This window comes from Amblyomma americanum, chromosome 9 (assembly GCF_052857255.1).
Source record: "Amblyomma americanum isolate KBUSLIRL-KWMA chromosome 9, ASM5285725v1, whole genome shotgun sequence".
In the NCBI taxonomy this organism is placed as follows: domain Eukaryota; kingdom Metazoa; phylum Arthropoda; class Arachnida; order Ixodida; family Ixodidae; genus Amblyomma; species Amblyomma americanum.
This window is the reverse complement of record NC_135505.1, coordinates 108,630,057-108,657,458: the sequence shown is the minus strand read 5'-3', so window position 1 is coordinate 108,657,458 and position 27,402 is coordinate 108,630,057. Positions and strand designations below refer to the sequence as shown.

Sequence of the window (27,402 nt, the reverse complement as noted above, 5' to 3'; positions counted from 1 at the left end):
CATCCGGTGGGCAGGCTGTGATGATGCCACAAGGCCCAAGGTGACCTATAGGAGGCTCACCTGCCTCCTAAGTTATTTCTCTGGCGATATTTTGTAGATGTTTGGCTCACGGTCAACGACACCGACACCGGATTTTCTGCTAGACAAGCTCATTAACATTTTTGCGTTAAAGTTCATATATCTAGGTTACTGATACAACAGTGGGCAAAAATAAACATATTTCTGCTATTGTTGCAAACCCTTTTTCTCCTGAATGGTCATTGCTTCGGCAAACTGATCGAAGTTTGCAGCAACAAGATTGATGAATTTTGCGCCTGGAGAGAAGGTGTGTCTGCCGTTGGAAGAAGAAAGTAAAAAGACATGCACTTCTTGCGACCGTTAATAAAAAGAAATTTCCAGACGATTGTTTATTTTTCCGGATATGGCACTGTTCGTAACGTTTAAATTGTTTTTATACAAGAATTCGTCTTCCTTATTAGCCGCGTGATGCTAGTGCAGCATTATTTTCTGAAAAAGCAAGAGAAACGCATCAGTACATAAAACAACTTTTTTGCGTGAGTATAAATCTGCGATGAACACAAAAGGCACCGCTCTTAACATGTAATATTGCAAGAAAACATTGAATTCATTTGATTTATTTTTCTTGTTTCTTGCTAGCATTTATGGCCTTTCAGTGTTGCTTGTTTTATCCCTTTTGTCCCCTAAAGAGGGAATCAATTGTTCGCAATTGTAATTCTATATGTAGTTCTTGCTCTATTTGTTGTTCTATTTGTAGTTCTATATGTTGTTCGTGTTTTTTTTTGCTAGCATATATGGCCTTGCAGCGTCGCTTGTTTTATCCCTTTTCTCCGCTAAAAGGGAATCAACTGTATGTTTCTGATGCCTGTCTGCTGACTGCATACGGAGCGGAGGCCTTTGTCAGGCTTCTTGTCTTTTGCCTTTGTTCCGGTTTCTGTAAACCAGAATGCAACAAATAAACTGAAACTGAAACTGAATTCCGTGACATCAACCCAAGGGCGACAAATCGCCTCAAATGTTTAGCTAAAGAAACATTTGAGGTACACTCTAAGCAGAAAGGACTGAAAAGTTAGTAACATGTCCTCCAGTGCACTCCCTCATCTATAAGAGAATGCGCTGAGAACAGGTTACTCCCTTTTCATTGCCATGTATGCGTATTCGTGCTTAGAATGCGTGTCGAAGTTACCGATGGCTTGCGCACTGGAATGGTTGTCTGCTAGTTTGTTCACAAGAAAAAAAGAATAAATCGCCTTATTGAAGGTCTAATAATAGCATTACGGACAAAACCCGTTAAGCACTGCATTTTTAATTGACGCTGCTTTGAACTGGCGCCACATTTGCCACTGAAAGAGCATTTGAGTGAAAAGGGGGTCGATTTTCCCACCGTTCTAACGACCACAATTAAAGCAGCGTTTTATGATATACCACCCAATGTTTGCCACTTCAAACATATGGAGTGGGAAGCATTATGTAACATACTTATAACTAATGTGTTACATTTAACATTTATGCATAACTGTTAACAACTCTCGCGGACATCGCTAGTAAGCATTTAAAATTGCACGAGCAGACGAGCTGAAATAGCGCCCTTCTTATCCGTCCTCTCGACGTCACGTCACGGTCAGCTGATAACATCCACAGTGAATACAGGCGTCTGCATTTTCATTTAAATGGCGCGCAGCTGCACAGCAGTGCTTGCTGTAAGATGATAATAATTGAAGTAATAAAATGGTAATACCAGCTAGTAGATGTCACCTGCAAGCTCTGCGGAGAGCGTGCTGAACAAGAAATTTACACACAAGTTAAACGTAGGTACTCTTTCCGAATTTTTTTCTCCATATTATATCACGAACCAGAACGAGAGCTCCCAACCAGGACGACCGGCTCCCAGTCCTGCGGGAGCGGTCCATACAAGACCAGGACTCTTAGTCAAGTGTGGATGGTATAACGTGCCACCTCTTTTAAGAAGACCGAGATGACAACAGTCCGCATCTGAGCAGCGCTTCGAACATCCAACATCAATTGCAGAATTTCCCAGACTCTTTCAGATGCACCTCTTAGTGAGAGTAAAGCTTGCTACTTTGAGGTTCACTGCCACGGAAACGGCCGGCTGAAGCTGCTTTCTTACAAGCCTACTGGACTAGGACGAGCCAGGTTCGTCATAAGATGACTGTGATTTCTGGCTCATGACGAGTCCAGCTTGCCGTGTGCTTTCTGGCATCCTGTGCCCGATTTAAGGGGTGTATACGGTTCGTCCAAAGCATTTTTTGGTTCGCCGACAGATGGGTGCAGAGGTACTAAAAGAACATTTGCGCATCATTTTAGAAATGTAATGTATCTTTAGAGATTAAAACCGTAGGTGCGCGAGGAGGCGATGTAAAAAGACGTCCGTGTCAGCTACACTAGGCATACTATTTTGCCTTACCTACTGGTAAAATCCGCCGAGCCAGAGGGTATCACCCTAGAGTAGGTACGTATAGCTATTGTTCACATAATCTTTTACGACACATTCTTGATTTCAGGCTTGTATGCTGAGAGCAGGAAGCCGCAGACTGTACTTAAGCGTCGATTTCCGTTATTTCTGTGGGTTTCAGAGCGCCGTCGTTGCTAAGATCATGCTGCTCAGCAGCTTCGGTCACTTTAACACATGCTTGAGCCTCCTACATCTCATAAATACCACTGCATTCGGCATTCCGAAACCTTCTAAACTTATGCAGCCCTTTCGACTAGAACGATACCGTATTTAGGGGATGACTTTATTGAGGTTTTAATTCAAGGACACCCGCAGGTTAACGAAGAAGTTCGAATCGATTCCGTCGTTAGCATACCAACTTGCTAGTGGGCTGTTCAGTGAATCGATGAAATTGCTTCTGCTGCTTATCCGTTTCAACGGATGTAAAATCACTACGAGTTTCACTTTTAAGCTTTAAGAACAAGCTGTGCACTGCGGACCAGTTTTGGTGGGTGCTTCGCAGTGTGTCCATATGACCCTCTAAAAAACTATGTACATTCGTAGAACACCAGCTGAATATTTCCTTTCTGTCACGCGCAGTTAAACAGAAAAGCAAAAGTGAACATGAAGGCAGCAAAAAAAATGAAGCACTTTCATCGAATACGTACCACCACGTTATGTGTTAACGAGAGAGGCATGCATAGACACGATGGTATTCCTAAGTTAACTTCATACTACTTCTCAGGAAATAATCGAGAGCTGATGCATATCGTTCAATGAGAAAGACCACGAGGAAGGTTTTTTTGCGTTACCAATAAAAGAGCGACCTTCCCCTAGAACGGTGAGCTCGTTCTGTGAGCCCTGACCATGTGAACTCGCATCAATACCGTGCCACTCACGACCTACACACCTCTATCTTCCGCCCTCCACCCACATTTACACTACAGAGGCGCCAACAAGCCCCCGTCTCCACCCTTCAACAGTCCTCCACTCCCCAGAAGCCATTGAGACGAGCCCGCCATCAGAGGTGGGCAACCTCATGAGGATTCGAGCTCATGAGGTCGACCTCAACCTCACGTCGTGAGGTGAGGTTGATGTGAGGTCGGCGACTGCTCGAAACTTTGTGAATGAGGTCAGCAAATCAACCTCAACCTCATGCGTGAGTTAGAGGTTGAGTGAGGTCGTCATTCAGTGAGGTCGAAATTTGAGGTCGAGACTTTTTGCAGTTGCCACGTCTTACTCCGACGATTGCCGCTTCCGAAGCGGAGTTGCCGCGCATCACCGCAGTGTTCATGCAATGACGCTTGGTGTTCGGTTTCCCCTGTTTGGACAACCGGATGCCACAGTTCCCTCTTAGCTTCCGGTGCTGCGCCATAATGTCCGTTCAGTCCGAGCCTACAGGAAGACGCACCCCTCTGGTCTTGCCGGAAGGAGTGTTATTGTCGCAGCACGCCACTCTCCATCCGCCTCGCCCCGCTGGCGTGGCACCCGGCTGCCTGCCGGTCGGCTCAAACTCCCGGGAACGCGCAAAGCATGTAACTCACGTTGACCCGCGGTAGCTTTGTTTGATGCCGCAAACAAATAAGTTCAGTCCAACAAGCACGCAATAAATTCATCGCAGCGCAGATGGCCTCAAGCAAGACTGCTTCGTGTTCATGCTCGTTGCCGGTGCTGACGTCATGGCTCTTGCCTTGCAGTCGAATAAAGGGGATCCAGCTGAATATTACAAGCTGACTTAACAGAAACCAGAGTAGTCGTCACAGACGAGAGAATGTGATTCAGGTGGTTCCTAACAAGGACACCTGCTGATTTGATTAAAAAAGCACGAAGACAGAAAAATCTGCATAAAACCGTCGAAGCTTTTGATCGGTGACATTCCCTTTCGAATCTCACACCAATTCTGCATATTCCCGTTCCGTAATGCAAGCAGATGCAAATATAATTTCACTTTTTTATCCTTCCGAATAACCTCACTTTTGGTCTTCGGTTCCTTGTTTCTTCTCGGAAATTCGCTTATTATGCAGAAACACCGCAGCACGATGTGAACGCACTAGCATAGAGGGGTTGCAGCGGCGAAAGAATGCAAAACTATAATGAATGTATGGCGATGTGGTCGCGGATTACTTTTCCTTTTTTTTTAATGAAGATGTGTGGATGGAACTGATTACATGATCGCGCTGTGCTGCTGAGTCGCTGTTTCAAACCTTTTAATATGACGTTTAATGGCGCGCACTGTTCGCTTCTGTTTTTAGTGTGCGATTGTTGCTCGCATTTTTCTAATCATTGTCTTTTTTCTTTTCTCGTATGGGATCAGTTAGGTGGCGACCTGCCTTGCAGACGACCAGGCACTACACGTTATCTCTCATTTAACTATTTTGCAGAGACCCATCGTTCGCCTTAAACCGCTTCGCAGAATGCTCGCGCGGTACTCGTGGTTAAAAAACGTCGAGGATGCTGGCGTACCATTGATTAGCTCAGATTCGAAGGAAAACAATTGATTGACTTAAAGCAGCGTGTCTCAGATTGGTTGACGAAATGGTACCCAGAACTCTGTTGTTGCGTATGAGTACTTCGGATGTTTTGTTTTTTTTCCCCCAGGGTCGGGAGGGGGGGGGGGGGGGGGGGGGGGGGGGGGCTCGGAAAAAGATTTCGCTGCGGGGAAATTTGAGCGGAGAGCCATGGTGCTCTTGACAGAGAAGGCGGTTCACGCTGCCCACTCTAGGCCAGTTGTTCTGACCCGTGTTATTTTAATAGTTGGCACAATGTTCAAAGATGTAATCTAGCCCTTTCATTCAAAATGCCGCGGGTTCACCGAGTCATCGGAGAATACCCAGGATTTCGAAACCATTACCATCGCCACCTGGAGGGAAGTGGCGGAAACGGGGGAGGGTATTGACCTCCCAGGAACATCGACGTCGTCATCCTTAGTTATTAGCTGCAGGTATTCCTATTTTCCCGCACAATAATTTTCTTCGGTTGCTGGGTAATGTACAATATTTAATCAATATTCTGGCAACTTTTAATTTGGTAGCGGTATATCAGCTTCCCCGGGATCATAAGGATACATTGTTAGCATCATCATAATCGCCATCATCTCGAGAGTCAAAAGCATGTGTCGATGCGTTATATTTGCAGTACGTCGTACATGAGAACTGGCGCGTTTACCGGCTGGACAATCCGAATGTCATTGATGTGGACCGGGTTGTGGGCACTCTTTGTAATGCGTCATGTGCGCATGTGTAGTAATGTGGAATCAATATGGATCTTGAAATGGAGGTGGAAGGGGGTGGATGGGGCCTGGTATGACGAGAAATTACATCGTTGTCACGTGAGTAGTTGTGATGTCATATTACAGCGTCGTCACGTGACTAGGTTTCATGGCACATTACATCGCTGTCGCGTGACCTGGTATGACGTCACACTCACACGATGCCATCACTAATTATACTTCTTAGTCTTAGCGTTACTTAATTATAATAATTAGTATTAATTAATTATTTGACCTCATCATCTTCGTCGCGTGACTCGTCGGCTCGTGACGTCGCATGGCGCAGTTTCTTGCGGACACTTTTTTGTGGATATCACCTTGAAAGTGAGCCATCTAATGCTTTCGCATTAGTAAAAGAACCTGCTCGCTACTACGCAGACATCAATACAACCTGCCTCTGTTGTACTACAGTCCCAGCTTGTTAATTGTTTTCGAAGGCAACATACAGAGTACTGAAAACAGCACTCTCGTTGTGCCGGATAGAGCTAGAAAATCGAAATATACAGATATGCGTCTGCATAGCCGTCGCATTGGAAAGTACATCGACGACCAGTTCCTTTATATTCGGTAACTATTCTCAAGCCTCAAAAGAGTATCGTGAATACTTCCCCCATCCTCCCTATTTCTGGTAGATGGCGTGGAAGGGCTGTGTTTGTCAATTGCCGGTTCGTGCGTGAATGAGCGAGAGGCTTCGAATACGAACAAGTATACACGAAGCAGGTTGCCAAATACTGACACATATAAAGTACTCACCTATGTACTGGTGTTAACAGCGTATGGGACACCCCGGCCCGCAGGCCACATACTCTCTGAGGGTTCACCCCAGATTATAAGCTTCTCCTATTGCGTGCACCTCAATAGTGTCTGTACACACCTTATTAAATAATACCATCTTCATTTTGGCTTTCCTGTCTCACGGGATTCTCAGAATTGTTTTTAACTTAAAAACCTCTTAATCGCTTTTTGTTTTGTTTTTCGTTTGTTTTCTGAGGTCGAGCAGCCGACCTCAACCTCACAATTTGTGGTTGAGGTGAGGTTGATAGAGGTCAGAAGTCGGCTCAAGAAAACAGGTGAGGGCGTCTAAGGAGACCTCAACCTCAACTGATGAGGTTGAGGTTAAGTGATGTCGGAAAATTCGTTTTGAGGTTGAGGTGAGCTTCAGATTTTTTAGGTCAAATGCCCACTTCTGCCCACCATCCACCCTACCACAGAGGCTGACGTTTTACTTATGTCAAGGGGGTTTACTTACGTAAGTCAATCGTTTAATGTAGCCGCCTTCCTCAAGTTCGGCGTCTATGTAGTCTCTGTACTTGGCCCCTTTGAGGATTTGTGGCTTCGGATTGAAGCTCGCTTGTACAAGCCAGTGTTCTGGATGATTTCGTATGTACACTGTGAACGCCTCGTTCTTCTGCAGTGAGACGTTTGTGAAAGTAGCGACTGGGCCGGCGTTATCTTGGCGGATCTTAACTTTAACGCTGAAAGGAGAATAAAACAACGCAGATGTATCAGTGTTCGGCGACAAAAACCTCTGTTCTTTATTTTACAGCAAAGCGTTGACACTGTCTTCAACGTCCGCATGCTCTAAAGGCCCGATTACAAGGCAGCGTTTCTTCGGCGTCGCGTCTGCTTCTCGGCTCCTGGTGTCGCCGGGGCGATGTTCAAGCGCTTGGAGCAAGGCGACGTAGATAAACTCAGACATCTGGCGAGGCCAGGTCTTGGCGAGGGCGCCGAAAATACCTCGTAGGCGAGGATTGGTGGGAACCAATGACTGGCCGTGTATTGGGGGCGACTTCCGGATTAAGCCACGCTGTTACTGTACCCGCCATTGAAGCCGCCCGTTGCTGCGAAGGCAGCAGCGTTGCTTCTGCCCTCGTGCTATTGTACCCCTAGTCCCTGCAGTAGGTTCTCGACGAGGACGATTAGTTACGGACAGGGGAAAATTAAGGGGTTTTATCCACGATCTCTCTCAGCCCCCGTCTGGTGACGCCGGTCCGTAGGCCCTCGTGTGTTTGGTCGCCCTCTCCAGCCGGCACCGAACCTCGAAGCCGGTAGACGAGACGCTGACACGACGCCGAAGAAACGCTGCCTTGTGTTAGTGCTTTAAGTGCATAGAAGCAGGACGTATCGTTGTTCTGAGAGTGACGCTACCATACAGTGAAGTATGAGCGGTTGTCCTCTGGTTACATAGACAGCTCTAAAAAGAATACGCCATGCGATAAAGAAGTTTATTGCTTCAGGAGTCCTCTTGCCTGCTGCATCTATTGAGAGTAAGCATTACAGCATTAAACTTGATAGTTAAGCCTGAACACCGACTGTTTCGTTGATCAGGGAAAATTGAACAAAATTCTCTCGGCTTAACTAGCCGTTATTCGGGTTAAATTTCACACAGACGTCACAGTTAGCGCCCAATTTTGTTATATTGACGCCAATGTTTGCAGTGTTTGTTCATTCTTCAAATGTGCCGCCATGCCTCTTTATCCCTTTGTTTGCGACGCAAGACGCGACTAGACTTATCTCGATTGAACGCAGCCAGGCAGAGCTGATTCTACGTTGTTCCAGAATGTTGTAGTACCTTTACACGCTTTATCCCGAAAGTTCGCTATGAGCTTTAAATTCAACACGGCCGACAGCGGCGGGCATTCTGATCGAAGACCGCCGTGCACGCTTATTGCTACGCTGCCGCCGAGTGATTCAGTCCGTGATGGGCGCAAGTCAGCCAACTAAAAAGTTTTGTTTACAAACTATTTTTGCAGCCTTTCTGCTCTCCGGAGTACAGTCACCACTTCGTGACAATATATTACGTTTTGGTGCAGTACTTGCCTGATTCAGTCGGAATCAATCGAGAGTGTTCATCGCCTGCGGTGATGGCGGACCAAAACAACAACAAGCTATTACAGGAGCGGTACCGGTAGCGCCATCTGTTAAACTGTAGAAGTGTAGGTCTAAACTTCGACAGTTTAACATGACGGCCGACACGAAGCCAGACAGTAACGCAAACAGTACTGGGCTTGGTGCGGCCCTTGCACAGCAAGAAAACCTTTTGGCGAGGCGCCCGTTGGGTATAGTATTCAAATAAAGGAGCTATTACTCATCAGCGCCATGGATTGAGGCTAAAGAGTAATTATGCCTCATTTATTAGCAAGTGAAAAGTATCCAAAAGCGTTCTTCGCAACACAGACCGCCACTTTCCGTGATCTTGTGACAAACATTTCTCCACGCAAAAAGCTCAGCTGGAGCCAGGACTGCCAAGAAGTGCCTCTCATATATCCCCGCTCCGTCTATGATGCCAAGTCCCCCCTACCCACCCTTTCAACATGCGAAATTATGTGATTTCCTAGACGTCATGCACTGCAAAAAATATTCCGTGCCATTGTAAACTACAGATCTATTAAGTATAGCCATGGTGCCCCGGAACAAATTTACGTACGCGTGTTAGCAAAACTTTTCTTCACAACACATTTAAAAGCAAACTTTAAAAGCCCTATTCTCACTGACGGCATCGACTCTGTCGTTGCAGTGCGGTTATATCTTTATGCAGGCCAACATCACTCTGTCCGCAGTATAAGTTTAAAAGACAACTCAATTCTAGAAGACAATGCAGACCAGTGATTGGCATTTTAAAGCTGCTTTCGATGGGCAGCATCCGTCGAAGCGACACCTTTTGACCTCTTCGGGGAAATGACCGCGTAGTTTGAATATTGAACATTGTACGCGTTTTAGAAAATGCCATGGATTGTACAGCACGGACATAACTACGGCGTCTTGTCGTCGAGTAGTATGCATTATAGGGAGAATCTACCCTGTTTTAAACCTGACTCGAACAACTGGCAACAGTACTGGTGAATTCGGGTGGTAGAGCCCGAGGAAAAGGCAGAGTGAACAGCAAATGGTGTTCGTGCTGCTGCCTGAAGTCGGCAGCTCTAATCCCGATAGCGTCTTCATGCTTTGATCCGGAGCTCCTGGGTTCGAACCCGACCGCGGCGGCTGCGTTTTTATGGAGGCAAAACGCTAAGGCGCCCGCGTGCTGTGCGATGTCAGTGCACGTTAAAGATCCCCAGGTGGTCGAAATTATTCCGGATCCCTCCACTACGCCACCTCTTTCTCCCTTTTTCTTTCACTCCCTGCTTTATACCTTCATTTACGGCGCGGTTCAGGTGTCCGCCGATATATGAGACAGATACTGCCCCATTTCCTCTCCCCAAAAACCAATTTACCAACCAATTTTTCTTAGATGCACTACAAACTACCTCCTGCTCTTCACAATTTGTCCCGAAACATTCAAAACATACTCACGTTTTGGATGAACCCGTAAACACACAGACTGCTGTGTATGTGGATCCGATTTCAGCTTTCATATTAGGATACTGCACGTGCTTGCCCTGCACGAAACAACAAACCAAAACGTAATTTGGCGTCACTACGCTCCTGTCATAAGAAGAAATGATAGGATTCCACGTTATATATTTCTCTTCATTTCCAAAGAAATTTCCCTGCCCCTAAATTAATGCTCGAAACCGGCGATTAGACGTTGAAGAAGAATCGTCCAGCATGCCCGTCTATGCGTCTTGGACCTACCCAGCAGAGCTATCGCGCTATGTAGAATCGGGGGGATTTTAATAGCCTTCTAAATATTGGTTCACAAGTGAGAATTTAACACATGTTTTCAAGACATTCATCACGAAAATAAACACGAATTTGTCAAAGGGATGCCGATATTTTGATAGGCGCTTTGTAGTTATATAGATGATTATTAGAGGAAAAACAAAATACGCAACCACAGGAGTTCAGCTCAACATAATTCGATTGACGCAATACTTGAGTAGTGTAGTAAAGTGGCGTAAAGTGGACTACAGTTGAGCAAACCACCGAGTACAGCTCGTGGTCTATTAACACAAAACATAGCTGGAAAGGGAAGGATAAAATAGTTTGAGGAGGGGTGAAACATTAAGGTGAATCTTCGAAGTTCGAAAGTGTTCTCACATATGGGGCAGTTGCTAGCGCAGGAGAAACCTCTTTGAAAACATGTGGAGGGCATATTTTTATAATATTTTTATACTAGTGGACGTACCCTTGCGACAGATTATAATAAATCTGTGCGGACGGAGGCCAATCTTAGGGGACCATGGGAAAGGCTTCAGGCTTTGAATGCTGCGCAGCCTCTTAAACCAGCAGTATGCTCTGGAGGCCGAAGCGGGTAATACAGTTTTGCTATACTGGATATGGCTCCTCTTATAATGTTTACACGCACCTTACCTTTATGCTCTGTAGCCTTCAAGCTATAAGCGTCGGTGTAGTGGCACGCCTCTTTGTGCTGCTAGCAAAAAAAAAATTGAGAGGCTCATCTAAACACGTTAAGTTTTGGCATTGAGAGAGTATATTAGAAGCTGTAGCTTTCTTTACATCGAGTTTTGTGTGATTCTTTCGCGTCATGCCCAGGACAAAAAGAAAGTTTTGAAAGTTAGAAAATTCTCAGACACTGCTATGGAAATAGAGAAGGTAATGGTCGATTCTTCTGATATGTAGCAAAATCTTTCTTTTAAAGTGTTTCCATCGGTCGCATCGGCTGCCATACAAAAACTAATGAGGAACGCTTTTGACGATAGCAAAAACGTTAATAGAAAAAAATGCAAACCTGCCCTCAGGTGATCTGCGGAAATGTTGTTTGTTATAGTGATATTTTACATTATACGAAAAAATTGCGCTCGTCAAAGGTTTCGCGCTCAAAATTGCTTTTGTCCAGAATTGTTCGGTATGTGTATGCGGACCCCTACTTGTCTGTCTTCACACGACCAGACTTGCTTCGGTTCACCTTGCTGGCGGTTAGATGTTTCCCAGTAGGTGTACAGAGGTGGCAACACGGGAGTAATCAGGATACATCGAAACGCACAATTCTCTTCCGGTCCGATGACGCCATTTCCGGTCTTAGAAGTCATTTGACCGGTGACGCATTTTTTCCCCAATGGGGAGTATAATGTTATCGCATTAAAAGGAAAAAAAAAGTATTTCTCGTACTGTCGAGCTAATTTACGTTCTCATAATTAGGAACAGTGACAATTGGGTGGCTCCTGCAGCTGCTTCCTTGGTCGGGAAGAAGGGGGTCGTAAGAGCAGCGTCCTAATAAGGACGCCGCTCTACAGAACGGCAGAAGGGCAACAGAACAAGCTATGCAAACGTATTGATAGTGGTAATTCCAACAGGCGGAAATAGAGTCTCGGAATAGAGAGGATTAGACAGTGAATATGATATAGTATCCTTTCTAAATTTAAAGGATGCGGACTGGGCTGCCATGCATGGAATGGGGAAAATAGGACCCCGTAATGCCCACAGGATGCTTCACTTTAGTTTCGAGAACGCAACAACTGGAACAATTTCGTCTGCAACGTTAGATGAAGCGTTCCGTCTAGATGCGAAGCGCTGCGTATGGAACGCAGCCCCTGTGTCGAAAAGCAGCAGAGCCGTCGCATGTCTATAACTCTCTAATTTAAGCTCATTTACGAGCCTCCAAATGCTCTCGCGTTTCAACTAAATACAGCGCGGGAGTTTCCGCCGCAACCTAATACGCATGCTTGTGCCTCTGGGAGGCAACTCTCTGAACGAAACATGCTCCTGGTAGTGTTTATGTAAACACACTAGAAAGTGACATGCCTCATATTTTTAGCATCAAAAATAAGTGTAATCCTCAGAGCATGCGGCGCCACATTTACTGTCAGTGACTGTTTTACCATTGAAGGATCTGCTATCGCCACTAAAGCATACCATGTCCAACTTTCTCGGCCAAATATTTTAAAAATTGGAAAATATTAAGACACTTTTATGAAAATATTAAAGGCAATGGTCCATTATTCTGATATGTAGCAACATCCTTTCAAGTGTTTCCATCTGACGCATCGAATAGTTAGTACTGCCATAGAAAACCAATGGGAAACGGTTTTGACGATATCAAAAGCATGAATAAAAAGAAAATACAAGACTGCGGTCGGGGGGTCTCCGAATACATTGATTGTTATAGTTAAATCTTACATTATATGAAAACTGTGTTCAAAGGTTTCTGGCTCAAAAATGCCTTTGACCACAATTGCTGGGTATGATAGGGACCTATATTAGGCCACCCCAAAGACTGCCCCTTTGTTCCCCTCACTACTCGCCGTCGTTTCACATACGATGAGCCAAGCTCTGTGGTGAAGAAAGCAATCTAATCACACTACTTATATCTAAACTTACCATAGTCATAAAATTCGTTACTTACCAAGCCGCCACTCGGAAAATGTTGGTGAAGTTCGTCGCTTACATGAATGGACAACACGACATGTTTCTCAGCAGTAATATTCATATGATAAGCGTATCCCTCTGTAAAATAGAAACACAGTGCGGGAAAGGTCTGTAAACTGTACAGGTAAAAAGGAAATGATTAAACAAAAAATTGGCGGTGGTTTAGCTTTGGTTAAACCTGGAGTGACGTGATAGCTACAACTGGCCGAGTGGAACTTGCTCAGCTGAATTGCAAAGTCAGTCTTTCGCCGCTCCGTTTCGCTGAGCGTTCCTTCTTCATCTTCGTCCCACTTGACACGGCGCATGCGCACAGCTGTGGCAGCTCGGTGTCGCCGGCGCGCCGCGCCGCCGGCAGCTTCTCCGCACCACGTGACCAAACATGTGACAGCATGGCGGCGCAACCACAGGGTGGCGGCGCCGCCACGTTGAAGGCTCGAAATGCTACCGTAATGCACTACAAAATGGCTGTGGTCCAGCTCTGGATAAACCTGGAGTGACGCGATAGCTACATCGGGCTAAGTGGAACTCACTCAGTAGAATTGCAAAGTCAGTCTTTCGCCGCTCCGTTTAACTGGGCGTTCCTTCATTTTTGTCCCACTGTCCCATTTTTGGCGCACAGCTCTTGCGCGCCGCCGGCAGCAGCAGCTGCTCCGCACCACGTGAACAACCCACGTGACCAACCACATGACCAACAGCGCCGCCACGGAGCTCAAGTGGTGCCACGCTGAAGAATCGAAGAGGTAGCGTAGTGTAGCTATCGCTACAAAAAGAACACACAGGTGCCAAGGGACGTTCAATGTAAAAGTAGCGGTTAGGTTGTAAGCGGCCGCGTGTGTGAAATTTATTAATGTCTGATTCACTTCAGCTAACAGTCGTGAAAACGTTAATTCACTGTCTCGCATTTGAAGCCTCGTTCACTCCCTAAGAAACCAGAAAAATCCCTATTTGCGCTGCGAGCCGTAACACACTGAACGACAATGCGGGTGTCAGTTTGTACACAGAGCGGGTTTTAGAGTGAGAGCCCTGCTCCTCGGATTACAACTTCCGATTTCAATGTGGATGAGACAATGACCTTCAATGCCTCACAAGGTTTAGCCTATCTTAACTGCTTGGTGGTATGGTCCCAGCTATAGTAGCATGACCACGTGATCATATGACTATGATCGTTGGGTTCCTGACCTTTACCTTCGACCTTGACATTTAATTTGAGACAGTGTACACCTGGGCTTGACCTTTGACCTTGACCTTGACATTTGATTTGACACAGCGGAGACCATGCTTAACAGAGCTTTCACTCGTACAACTAGGCTTACGCCACGTTGAACCCCAGCCATTTTCGGCTTCTGCTAACAAGTGTACATGAAAGCAGGGCTGCTAACTATAAACACGAATGCTCTACGCTGTGCACATTCAGCAAATGTCAGAGTCAGTCTCCTCAGCTGTCCGTGTTTTTAACGCGATAGCTTTAAGGCTCGTGTTCAGCGAAAGAGGCGGAGGCGGTGCTGTGGCCAGAAACCAAAGTCACGTGTGTCGGAAACCCCGCACCACGCGTGGATGTCCGGAATAAGAATAATTCAACTGAAGAATTGTAATGTGACCTTCGCGCCCGTGTAAAATCCCAGAGCTGCGAGCGGCAAGCAATTATAGCATACTTGCACTTTCAAGCGCGCATCATCATCATCGCCCTCACCAACTTTACTGCGCCCACTCCGGGTCAAAGGCCTCGCCCATGTATCTCCAATGAATCCTGTCCTTTGCCAGCTGCGCCCACCGTATGCTTGCAAACTTCCTAACCTCATCCGCCCACTTAAACTTCTGCCGCCCCCTGCTACGCTTACTTTCTTTTGGAATCCACTCCGTTACCCTTAAGGACCAGCGGTTATCTTGCCTTCGCATTACATGCCCCGCCCAAGCCCATTTATTCCTCTTGATTTCGACTGGGATGTCGTTAACACGCGTTCCTTCTTTCATCCACTCTGCCCGCTTACGGTATCTTAACGTTACACCTATCATTTTTCTTTCCATGGCTCGCTGCGTTGTCCTCCACTTAAGCTGAACCCTTTTCGTTAGCCTCCACGTTTCTGCCGCGTAGGTGAGTACCGGTAAGATAAAGCTGTTGTACACTTTTCTCTTGAGGGATATCGGTAACCTGCTATTCATGCTCTGAGAGAATCTGCCATATGCGCTCCATCCAATTCTTATCCTTCTAGTTATTTCCCTCTCATCATCTGGATCAGCGGTCACTACCTGCCCTAAGTAGACGTATCCGGTAGACAGAGTGAAGCCATAAAATATTGCCGTCAGCGCAGGGTACAGGGCTCTCGCCCTTAAGATCTGTACAGAAGCGTCCCCTTCTATCTGCACGCTGTTTGCAGTCGTGAGTTGGAATAAACTTACGCAGTTTTTCCGACATATCGGCCTCTTTTCCCACCTTGTCGTCGAACACGCCCTGAAATGAGAGTGTAAGATGCGCTCTCGTGACAAAGTGCACTTCTCAAGCGAACTCATTTTCCATCGAATGCGCATCTGAACGACAGACAAGACTGTTAAGCGGTGGCCGCCTACTATTCCGCCGACATGCTAGAAAGAGCATTCATCCTAGAAGCAATAAATCACCCTAGTTTCCACATTTAATAACAGCGCAAAATACGACGGAGGAGAGGGGGCGAGGCAAACATGTCTATAAGCAACTCGCCCCGCTTTTCGTACTCCAGAAGCACCCTAGACATATGGCTTCCTGCACTCTCATACCCGACGTTTCTGGACAAAAGCATTTTTCTACGGGAAAGAGTTTATGAACGCATTTTTCATATATTGTAATGTTTCACTGTAGCAATCACTGCATCCCCAGATCTTCCGTCGGCAGGCTTGCACTTTTTTGCTATTAGCGTTTTTGCTATCGTCAAAAGTGTTCCCGATTGGTTTTCGATGGCAGTCTCAACTGCTCGATGCAAGCGATGGAAGAACTTTAAACGAAAGCTTTTGCGACACATCGGAAGAATGGGCGATTAGCTTCAATATTTCCATAATAGTACGGTATAGTTTTTCAATAATAATAGTACGTTATAGTTCATAATAGTACCATATGTAGTACCATATGTAGTGCCTATAGTTTCATAATACTACGCTATAGTTTTTCAATATTACAGCCGCAGTGGCTCAGGGGTCATGGCACTCTGCTGCCGGCCCGAAATACGCTGGTTCGATCCCGGCCGCGGCGGTCGAATTTCGATGGAGACGAAATTCTAGAGGCCCGTGTACTGTGCGATGTCAGTTCACGTTAAAGAACCCCAGGTGGTCGAAATTCCCGGAGCCCTTCACTACGGCGTCTCTCATACCCTGAGTCTCTTTAGGACGTTAAACGCCCATAAACCAGTTTTTCAATATTCAAACTTTTTGTCCAAGAATGTGGAGCATGTTCGCCGGAATATTTCTGCGATGCCTTTGTTCGGCTCACTCCCTTATATTGAAGAGGTAGCCTGTTTACATGAGCTTCGCACTTCTAATTTTAATTTGGCGCATTACCTAGCGAGCGTAGCGCCTTGCATACTTCGGGTACCCCAAGTGCGATTCCTCGTAAACTCCTCTACAGGCATCACACTCTAAACACGAATACGCCTATGTAGGAGTAAAAATGGGAGTAAGCTGTCCTCTAGGCGCACTTCCTTTCATAAAATGGAGTGCCATAGAGGACAGCTTACTATATTTTTATTCCTTTCTGTTCAAAGCGTATTTATCTATCTTAAACCAGCACAAATCATGTGCGATGTTTTAGTCAGAAAAACTAGCTATTCGCGTTTATCTATTCCGGTTGGAAAATTGTGGATAATGTTTCAATCGTTCCCAGAAAGCCATAGAACTTAGCTTTGCTCTTCTTTAGCTAAGCGGAAGAGAAACTGCAGTTAGGGGGGGGGTTCTGAATGAAATGCCCGGCATTTCACGGCATTTGCGTAAACACGCATTCTCAACGCATTTCTTTAGTACGCATCGTGAACGCAAATTTCAGCGTTTTCCTGGAATTGACCAGATAAAGGTAACTCATAATTTCGCATCCAGCGAGCATTACCTGCCTAGTACGAGTTACTGAGTCTGCGGTTTAGTATGATAAAATTGTGAGACTGATTATGGATCGAGGTCTATTCCCACTCGCAAGTATGGCGGCCACTTCTCCGAAGACGAAGATGAGCGATGATGAACCATCATCATCATGAATTATGAATCATCATCAGCCAGACTACACCCACTGCAGGGAAAGGCCTCCCCCATGTCTCTCCAATTAACCCTGTCTTTTGCCAGCAGCGCCCACCTGCGAACTTCTTAATCTCATCCGCCCACTTAACCTTCTTCCGCCCCTGCTACGCTTGCCTTCTCTTGGAATCCACTCCGTTACCCTTACGGACCAGCGGTTGTCTTGCCTTCGCATTACATGCCCTGCCCATAAGCCCATTGCTTCCTCTTGGTTCCGACTCGGATATCATTAACTTAGGCTTGTTCCCTCACCCACTCTGCCCGCTTCCGATCTCTTAACGTTACACCTATCATTTTTCTTTCCATGGCTCGCTGCGTTGTCCTTAACTTAAGCTGAACCCTTTTCGTTATCCTCCACGTTTCTGCCCCGTAGGTGAGTACCGGCAAGATACAGCTGTTGTACACTTTTCTCTTGAGGGAAATTGGTAAACTGCCATTAATGATCTGAGAGAACCCGCCATATGCGCTCCACCCCATTCTTATCCGTCTAGTTATTTTCCTCTCATGATCCGGATCAGCTGTCACTACCTGCGCTAAGTAGTCATATTCCTTTACCACTTCTAGCACCTCGCTACCAATTGTCAACTTCTGTTCCCTTCTGAGACTGATGAACGTTACTCTTGTTTTCTGCATGTTAATTTTAGACCCATCGTTCTGCTCTGCATTTCTAACTCACTGATAAGGATTTTCAGTTCATCTCCTCAGGGACATAGCAAGGAAATCGCAGATTTTTTAGGCATTCTCCAATAACTCTTATGACCCACTGTTCCCAATTCGGGCCTCGGAAAACCTTCTGTAAACAGGCGGTGAACAGTACTATACGTCTTCATCATCACGATTACGTACGGATGAAGGCGGAAGTCGGACACTGTGCTTACACTTTCCTCGAGGGATACTCCTATGACCCGTTCCATTCAATTTTTTATTCCACCACATATTACAGGGGTACGCTTTCACTGCGTCTCTGGGCACTGTGGCATTGCTTTTAATGAGAAGGCTGATGAGTGCGTGTGTATCCGCAGCGCTCCCGGGCCAATCCCCCGCCGTGGGTATGCACCACTAAGCCTCAGGTCATCATCATCATCGGTTTCTTCCCTCACGAATAAAAGCGACCGGCCCGGGCGCAAGTCATAGCGAAGTAGGACGACGGGTGTAGGGTTTTGAGCGCGAAACATGGACAACCTCTGCACCGCGGCAACGACGGTCATTGACAGGATGGGCAGGGGCAACGCGATAGTTCACGGGGGAAGGTTGTTCGAGCACCACGTACAGACCAATACAGCGGCTGAGGAATTTTTCCCACAAGCCGGGAGGATGAATATGTACGCACAGATAAAGACGAAGGTCGCACGATGATGATGTATACATACAGATGAAGGCGAAGGACCACACTGCGCTTATAATATCAGTTTTAAAGTGCGTAAAGACACACGTCACTTGGAAAAGTAAACGAGATCTTCGTCCCTACAGACATCTACTTACACTTAAATATCTGTCAGCTCGATATCGGCATCCCATGGAATAGTAAGACCCCGCGGGCACTGCTTTCAACTCTTCTTTGCTGTCTTCCCAGTTGTTAACATTAGAGTAGAAGAAGCTCTTGCCGCTTGTTACTTGAGCACCAGAGTACCATTTGTTTGAATAGTAAATGTCCACTCGCGTGTGAGACCTGTAAAAGCGATAAAAATATGTGATTAGGAAGGCCGTTGAGAAACCTAAGGCTATTGGAACGGAGCACGCAAACAAAACGCTTCTAAAACACGCATGTTTTCAATCTTCTGATTCGACGGCCATGATAAAGAGGCCCATATAACCAAAGCCACCGAAACGACGCCTTATTACCCTTCACATCGGGATGGACTGGCATGAAAGGAGTAAAGACACCTAATTTGGGTGACATGTTTTCGTCTCTACAATGATGCGGAAGACACTACTATGCATTACTCACCATGTGTTATTAGCCAATGACCGCTAAATAATTAGTATTAGAGTTAGGCGCTTAATTTCAATTAGAATTTGTCGCCGGTCGTTATAACGACCGGATACAAACTCTAATCAAACTTAGGCGCCTCATTCTAATAGTCTAATAGTAGAAAACCCAATTATTGAAAATTACATAACCAGCTTCCTTTTTAAAATGATTCACCGGTTTTCTGGTGCCCGCCAACATTGGTAATACTATGACGAAAAAGCTATATTTTTTACCCCGAAAAGATTAGTGTTGAAAGTTACTTGAAGTCTTCCCTGAAACACCTGGCATACTGCAGCAATAGTTTCATTTTTTCGAAGCTCTTTGCTGACATTTGTTCATATTTCTGGTTGGCTGTTTTGTGGCGTACAAAATTACAGCCGCTGCTGGGCGCCAAAGCTATCTTTCTGGTAAAGAAAAAAAATAATGCAATTTCTCTTTGACAGTGATGATGATGTGAGCCGTGATCGAAGCGACTGTTTAGCTCGTCCTTCTGATGCTCAAAGCAACAGGAGTTACGAGATCGAATGGAGTGGCGCAAAATCAAAATAAAATCTCGGAGGTGGCTCAGTGGTTACGGCACTCGGATGCTGACCTGAAACACTCAGGTTCGACCCCGGCCGCGGCGGTCAAATTCCGATGGAGGCGAAGTTCTAGAGGCCCGTGTACTGTGCGGCGTCAGTGCACGTTAAAGAGCCTCAGGTGGTCGAAATTTCTGGAGCCCCTCAATACGGCATCCCTCATAACCTGAGTCGCTTTGGAACGTTATACGCCTATAAACCACAAACCATAAAATTTTCTCGCCAAATGCGGGTGTTCATTGCGCGAGTAAAGTAAAGATGAATGCCGTACAAAGATGCTGGAAGCGCTCTTTTCTTTTTTTTTTTGCGGACGTCGATTGTCATTCAGTTTGAAGGTTGAGGACCATCAGTTGCGTTCAGCAAAATTACAGCTTCGGTCATAGACTACTGACTGCCTGTTCAGTGCAACAGTTGTGTTGTTCACAAAGGAAGGACCTTTCGAAAATCCGGAAAAGCTATGTAGAGAGCACCACCGTCTTATTGATGAGCGACTCGCAAATGTACTGTCGGCCGCTAATGTTTCCGGCACGCGGATGTGTGGACACAATTTTATTTCGACAGAGTAACGTGTGCCAATCTACCTAAATGTCTGAAGGTGTGTGGCCATGTGCATGCTTTATCAGCTAGTAACACTACCTGGAAGCTGTGCCGAGAGGCAGTGCTACTTTTTTTGTGAGAACATGCTCCGCTTAAAAAGTTGTGGTCAATGGCACAATTATCGGCATGCATCTAAAGCCGGTGCTAGGCCACAGCCCTAAATGTGGGTTTAAGCCAGGAGTGGACGCCAGTCGGACGCTTGCCAGGTTTGTATTTTCTCTCATTGTCAGATGGCGAAAGCATTTATTGCCATAATATGTTTGCCTTCGTTTGAGCAGTTTTTTTTTTTTGCTCAGGTCGACGGATATTATCTGACGAGAGCAGAAAATTTCTGGGAATCTAGAGAAAATTTTCGGTCAATGGCGTTCCTTTCAACTGAAACCTCTGCTCAGCAGCTTCTGAAGGCGGATGCTGAAATTACGAAAGAGCTGACCGTGCCAAATGAGCCTTAGTGGTACGACTGTATTCAAAGATTTGATCATCCTTCACGACAAAATATGGCCTGTGAAGAGCAGCGGGTATCTAGCCCGCACTTACATCGCTATTTAAAAATTGCGCTATCGCAGACGAGACACAAAAGACAAGAGGACAAACACTGAGGGCACTTACGTCGCATCTGTCGCAAAGAAGAAGACACGAAAAGTGTACCCGGTGTATGTAGGCTCAATCAACTTGTCCTGGCTCCTGTTAGGAAACTTTCTATGGCCGAACTAGAAAAAAAATATGAAAACCGATAAGGCGCTGATCTGACGTGAAGCTCTGCACACACACAAGACTCGCGAGTTCTCAACTGAACCCTTGTACGCAACATAAACCAATAGACGTTTTTAGCAAACCGGAGACGGATACCGGTTTACCGGACCCGTCCAGCGCATGCGCAGAGGCATTGTTGGGGTGAGGGGGAGCCACTGTGCGTGCGCAGAATGGGTCCGGTAAACAGGTATACGTCTACGCTAGTACGTCTACGGTATGATAAAAACGTCTAATAATCGTGTATGACTTGGAATCTTCCATTGCCAAATGCAACTTTAAGTGCGCGTGAGTTCTAGGACGGATGTAAATTTTAAAGAAGCTGCATGAATGCCTTAAAGGCACATTTACTCTGGTGTATGCAAAACTCGGCACCGATGCGCATTATATGGACATACGGTGTTATCTTTGCCTGGTGTCGCTCGGTATATCAGGCCTGATTAAAATTATACTTCGATTTTTTTTCTTTAATGCAATGCTTACGCATAGAGTGATGAAGTCAAAGTTAGAACTGCCGAAGAAAAAATGAGCATTACAAGTGCTTCTTGGGCGCGAAGCATTCCAGGGTGCACGCGATGTTGGCCCTCTGTGGGCCCTACATGTGCCAATGATGTCGGTGCAGCTTCCCTGATTCCAAGGAGCACTGATAATCGGCCCAATATTGGAAATGTGCTGGCAAATGTTGGCCCTTTATAGGGCTGGCCTTTGCAAATATATTTTCAATACTAGGCCGATTAGCCGTGCTGCTGGGGTGCTTACATTGGCTCCTTGCCGAAAACAAAGGGGAAAGCCCAATTTGGGCTTTTGCCGCAATGTGTAATGTGTAAGCAGGCATGTGCGAATCTCTACAGAGACCGCATTCAAACACCAGCAACGGCCAACACAAGACTGCGGTGCACTCTGAATAAAACAATAAAGAGTGAGTTATTTAAAGCGTTGACATGGTGTCTTGAACATTGCAACCATTCTAGTGAGTTGAGGTCAAATGGGCCTTTTTTTGGCAACCTATTGACACAGTCTTCGTACTTCGTTGGGCAAAAAATTGGTAGTGAGACACACCTTTGGCGGAAAATCTTCAAGCGCCGACCAATCGTTAAAAAGGATGACGTTCCGGCCCCGGCTTACGGGGGCCTTGTTCACACACAAGGCCCCCGTAAGCCGGGGCCGGAACGTCATCCTTTTTAACGATTGGTCGGCGCTTGAAGATTTTCCGCCATGAACATACCCGACCAGACGGGTTTCCGTCTAACCCTGGATTTCATTTCGAGACACACTTTTGCATGAGCACTTTCTTCACGGAGCGATAACATGTCCACTTATACGAGAAAGTTGCCAGTATCTGAGTTTCTTCTTTGTGGTGAGAAGTGGCACTAGTTAGGGTAGAGACGGTGCCCAGTTTTAAGCTAAAATTCCCGCTTGGGTGACTGCTGTATTAGAGGGCGACTTGTTTATTGGAGTTGGATTCCAAGTCTACCATAACTCTTTCTTGTTTCGTCGTCTTGCCATAGGGGTCAACCCGCTGCAATGCGTTAAAGCTCCAATGAAGCCCAATATACGAACCGCCAATAGAACAACATCGGTAGCTTGTGAGCCGCCGCATTGATTTTTTTGCGTCATAAAAATTACTAGACATGACTGGCTGACATTTTGGCACGACACTTAGGTCTATGGAAACTGCGCGTATATATAGTGTACCCCGGACCTATCATTGAGTTGCATTATGCATAAGAAGGAAGCACACAGTCACGAAAACCAAAGACGATGAGGAAATTCGGCGGACGCAGTACGTCCTGTATTACCGCAGGAGTCGCTGGGGAACAATCTCAAGGTTAGGCTACACGCATCATAAATGTCCCCGCAAGATTATTGGACAGCCGCCGCCGTAGCTCACACTTGGTAGAGCAACGGACACGAAATTCGGAAGTCCTGGGTTCGGATCCCACCAGCAGAATGTGGTTGGTTTTTTTTCTACTTTCTTCTCCCTTATATTCCACCGATAAATCAACTACGTTGTTAATTTCCCATTGATAAACACCGTAAAACAAAGATAGAAACATTCCAATATGCTCCTCGCTTTCCGTGACTGCTAGCTTCTTTCGTAAGTTCCCGCGCATTGTGTCATATGAGCTGACGAGTCCGTACAGAACTTAGGCAGAGGTATAAGGCTACACATAACGACGGCCGTAGCGTTTTCTGGGCTCGGACAAATCCGGGCGTGGGTAGAACTGGCGCGCCACCTAGTTTTAGCGTGCACATAAACTACCTAAAGCCTTCGCCAAAGGCACAGCCCGAGCGGTACGTGTCTGGACTGCGGTGCGTAGCACACGTAATTTCACCAGCGAAAGTGCGAGAACACCAGGAAAAGAACGCAGGACAACCCTGAACTAACAAGTGGTGTTCAATCGACAGATGGCAAACCTGTGTTTTCTTCTCCTGATGTTCTCGTACTTTCGCTGGCGAAGTTGTGTATGATACACACCAACTAGACCACGTAGTTGCCCTGCTGCTGTGTAGGCCGTTATGTACATCGCTAGCGTTTCAAATCTCCTGAAAACGAAAGAAACTCGTGTCCTCGTCCCTACGAAAGTTATAATATTTACGGAACTGGGCACTGGCGGCAACACTTGGCACCTGCCAACTGACCGCGTTTAGTGCGCAGAATAGAGGGCGCGCTGGCTCCCGATAGCAACCCGAAGGGCTAAACACTAAGCTGCGCTCCAAATCACCCGGTCGGAGAAAAATCACCATTGTCACTAGGTGAGCAATTCATCAGAAAGCGAAGACACCACATGCAAGACAGCGGACATGGAGCGCCGACTAGCCTGTACAAAAATATCCTATGCCCGGCTATAATTAATTGGCCCAAATATATATAACCTTTCCTATGACCGTCTATAGCTGTAGTTTCAGGCAGATATACTTTTCTAAAATAGCGAAAACGTGTCCAACAATCTGGGACAAAAATCTTGAAAACTGGGAAATTTTAAGATTCTACTTTTACGGTAATGTTGAAGGTAATAGTCCATTCTTCTGACATGTAATAATAATAACAATAATTGGTTTTTGTGGGGAAAGGAAATGGCGCAGTATCTGTCTCATATATCGTTGGACACCTGAACCGCGCCGTAAGGGAAGGGTAAAGGAGGGAGTGAAAGAAGAAAGGAAGAGAGAGGTGCCGTAGTGGAGGGCTCCGGAATAATTTCGACCACCTGGGGATCTTTAACGTGCACTGACATCGCACAGCACACGGGCGCCTTAGCGTTTTTCCTCCATAAAAACGCAGCCGCCGCGGTCGGGTTCGAACCCGGGAACTCCGGATCAGTAGTCGAACGCCCTAACCACTGAGCCACCGCGGCGGGGCTCTGACATGTAGCAAAATCTTTCTTTGAAAGTGTTTCCATCGGTCGCATGGGACAGCTAAGACTCCCACAGAAAATTAGTGTGGGACGCTTTTTACGACAGCAAGAACGTTAGTAGACAAAAAATTCAAGACTGCCGTCGGGTGACCTGCAGATATGTCGACTGTTATAGCGAAATTTTACATTATATGAAAAAATAATATTGCGGTCATAAATGATTACCCATTCAAAAAGGCTTTTGTCCAGAATTGTTAGATGTATTGTGCCGAAGCTATAGCTTAGGTGGCATAAATTTTTCAATGGCCGGCAAAAATCACCGCTTTGGGTATGTATAGACGATCATAAAAGACCATACAGGGCCATTCCTTACAATAGTTTTTTTTTTTTTAGGGTGACGCCCATAGGCCGTTTTTGGATGGGAATGACGCAGCATAATGTTTCAGTGAGAGCAGCCGCTGTTTCCCGCACTGAATGCGGCCAGATCGCAGGTGTTACTTCTATTCGGCTGCCATAGCTCAATATTTTATTTAGCCTTCTCACAATCGCGACACCATCGAACGCGGCTCACGAACGCACGGCCACGTGGTATTTTGCTTTTATATTTAGCGCGCTTTCTTTTGAACGCGGAAATGCAGCGAACATTAAAACATATGTCGATGAGTTCGACGTTTTTTTTTTTTGGGGGGGGTGGGGGGAATATGTCTCTGGAATTATGGCCGGAAACGTAATGGCTATTTTTTAAATTTATTTTCTTATTCAATTGAACAAAATGCAGAACCACTCTTATTTTTAAATACAGTGGTCAACAACCTGATTTATGACCTCTCCACCTGTCACGTCACGGTTTATTTTCAAAACCTACCGAAAGTTACCCGGGACACTTGGTGTGCGCCCTGAAGAGAAATACATGCTATAACAAAGGCGAAAGTGGAATGTGCGCAGTACCTGGGCACCTCCCTCATTATCAGACTTGTGACAATGTGCTCTTGTGGTATTGTTTCGTTTTTGATACTCACCGGGTATTCCACATGAATTCCCGGATTTCGACGGACCTCGATCAATTTTGCATGGACGTGACTTGGCATGGGGTGGCGGGGCGAGTACACAGACATTGCTTCTCAGAGCTATTCGAACAACAGATTTCCTGCGAACAAAAAAAAACTGTTAGTTTCATCAATTAATGCATTTTGTTTATTAATCTATCACCGCCATATCAAGGGACCGAAAACAGAAAGATGCTGCTCTCAGCAGCTCGACTTCATGGTAACCTGAAAGTTCTCAGAACAGTAGGGACCTCGTCACGTGGGAAGTAGATGTCTGGGTTGGATAGGATTCCCCACAATAAACGAATGGTTTATGGGGGTCTCTCATAGCGACTCAGGCTATGAGAGACGTCGTAGTGAAGGGCTCCGGAGTAATTTCGACCACCTGGGGATCTTTAACGTGCACTGACATCGCACAGCACACGGGCCTCTAGAATTTCGCCTCCATCGAAATTCGACCGCCGCGGCCGGGATCGAACCCGCGTCTTTCGGGCCAGCAGCCGAGCGCCATAACCACTCAGCCACCGCGACGGCTAATATAAAAAAAAAATAAACGAATGCTGAAAACATGCTGCGCTATAAGTGTGTTTATTAATGTGCTTGAGCACCAAACACCCTGCGTACGACCAACCGAAAGCCTTTGGTCGTCACCATTTTCAAGTAGACGGTGAAATAAACACAGAAGTTGCATTCGGAATGGCGCTCCTCGGCAAATATTTTTCGTCACATTTCTGTAATGAATCTCTCAAAAGCATTTTGCACACTCTGCCTGGCACACCAAAGTGCAACAAGCCTATTTCAGTAACCTCTGTTATAATGAACTAGGGAGAAATATACACATTTCCTGCTTATGCGCACAAATTTCGAGGTTGCCGGACTGAGTGGCACGCTACTCACCCAAAGACGAACAACGATGTGATCGCCGCTCGAGACGACCTAAATGAGCAAAAGCTGAAGGTGTCCACAGACTAACTTTTAACAAGAAGCTGCTCAAAAGCTGTGTTCGATATGCGCGCAGCTCAAGCGACAGCCCTGTTGTACAGCCTGGGGGAGTTTAATCTTCGCAGTATGTCTAAGGGTTATGTTCTTGATTGACTGGATCCGACCGCACTCTTGTTGCCGCGGCCTTTTGCGACCATTGCTTTCTTCCGCAGGGAACGAATCACGGCAGTGCGCCTAAATGGTGAGCTTCTGATTGGCTGGGTCCGGTCGAGTGTTCGTTGCTGGGGGCTTTCGCAACCAATGGCTTTTGCCGCGAATAGCTAATCCTGAGTGGGGAACAGCTGGCTCCGGAGAACAGGATGGTCTGAGGCCTCTAAAAATAAGAAACGCCGAGATGATCGACGCAACATTGTGGAATTGACGGACCAATCATTCATTTGTATTTAAGAGGCCCACTAGCGTTACGCACCTGGGAGGAAGCCATAAAATAAAAATATAAAAAGAAAGCGAAACCGTCTTAGCAAGCGTACATGTTTGGCCTGATCTTCGTGAAACGATGCCGTTAACATGCTAGATTAAAGAGGCGCCATTGTGCATGGAACTGCACGAAACAGATGGACAACAGTAGAAAACGACACAAACGAGCGCTTACTCGCAACCACGGTGCTCGCAAATAACTTTTTTATTAAGAACGCACATTTTATACATCATAGTCATTGACACTAAAGAGCCTAGAGCATTTGCACAAAGCACTTTCAAGGAGGATATTTTAACAAACCATGATCCTCTACTCTGGCGGCGCGCTTCTCAGCAGCCGCCGCAGATTGACCGTGCTACATTCCTCTCCTCTTGACCCACCTTCCCTCCTCCTCCCACGCATTCCTACAATCTCTGGATACCCTCCTC

At 46.1% G+C, this 27,402-nt stretch overlaps 1 protein-coding gene across 1 annotated transcript; it reads right to left on the bottom strand.

The window, feature by feature from the left end:
• Positions 1-378: 378 nt before the first annotated feature.
• Positions 379-26,696, bottom strand: LOC144105317 (uncharacterized). Its single transcript, XM_077638453.1, has 9 exons — positions 26,452-26,696; positions 25,528-25,655; positions 21,012-21,112; positions 18,738-18,924; positions 15,405-15,456; positions 12,985-13,085; positions 10,032-10,117; positions 6,988-7,213; positions 379-507 (listed from the first exon to the last, which is right to left on the bottom strand). Exons 2-9 carry the CDS (start codon positions 25,621-25,623, stop codon positions 490-492), a joined length of 867 nt encoding a protein of 288 aa, XP_077494579.1. The 5' UTR covers positions 25,624-25,655; positions 26,452-26,696; the 3' UTR covers positions 379-489.
• Positions 26,697-27,402: the final 706 nt, after the last annotated feature.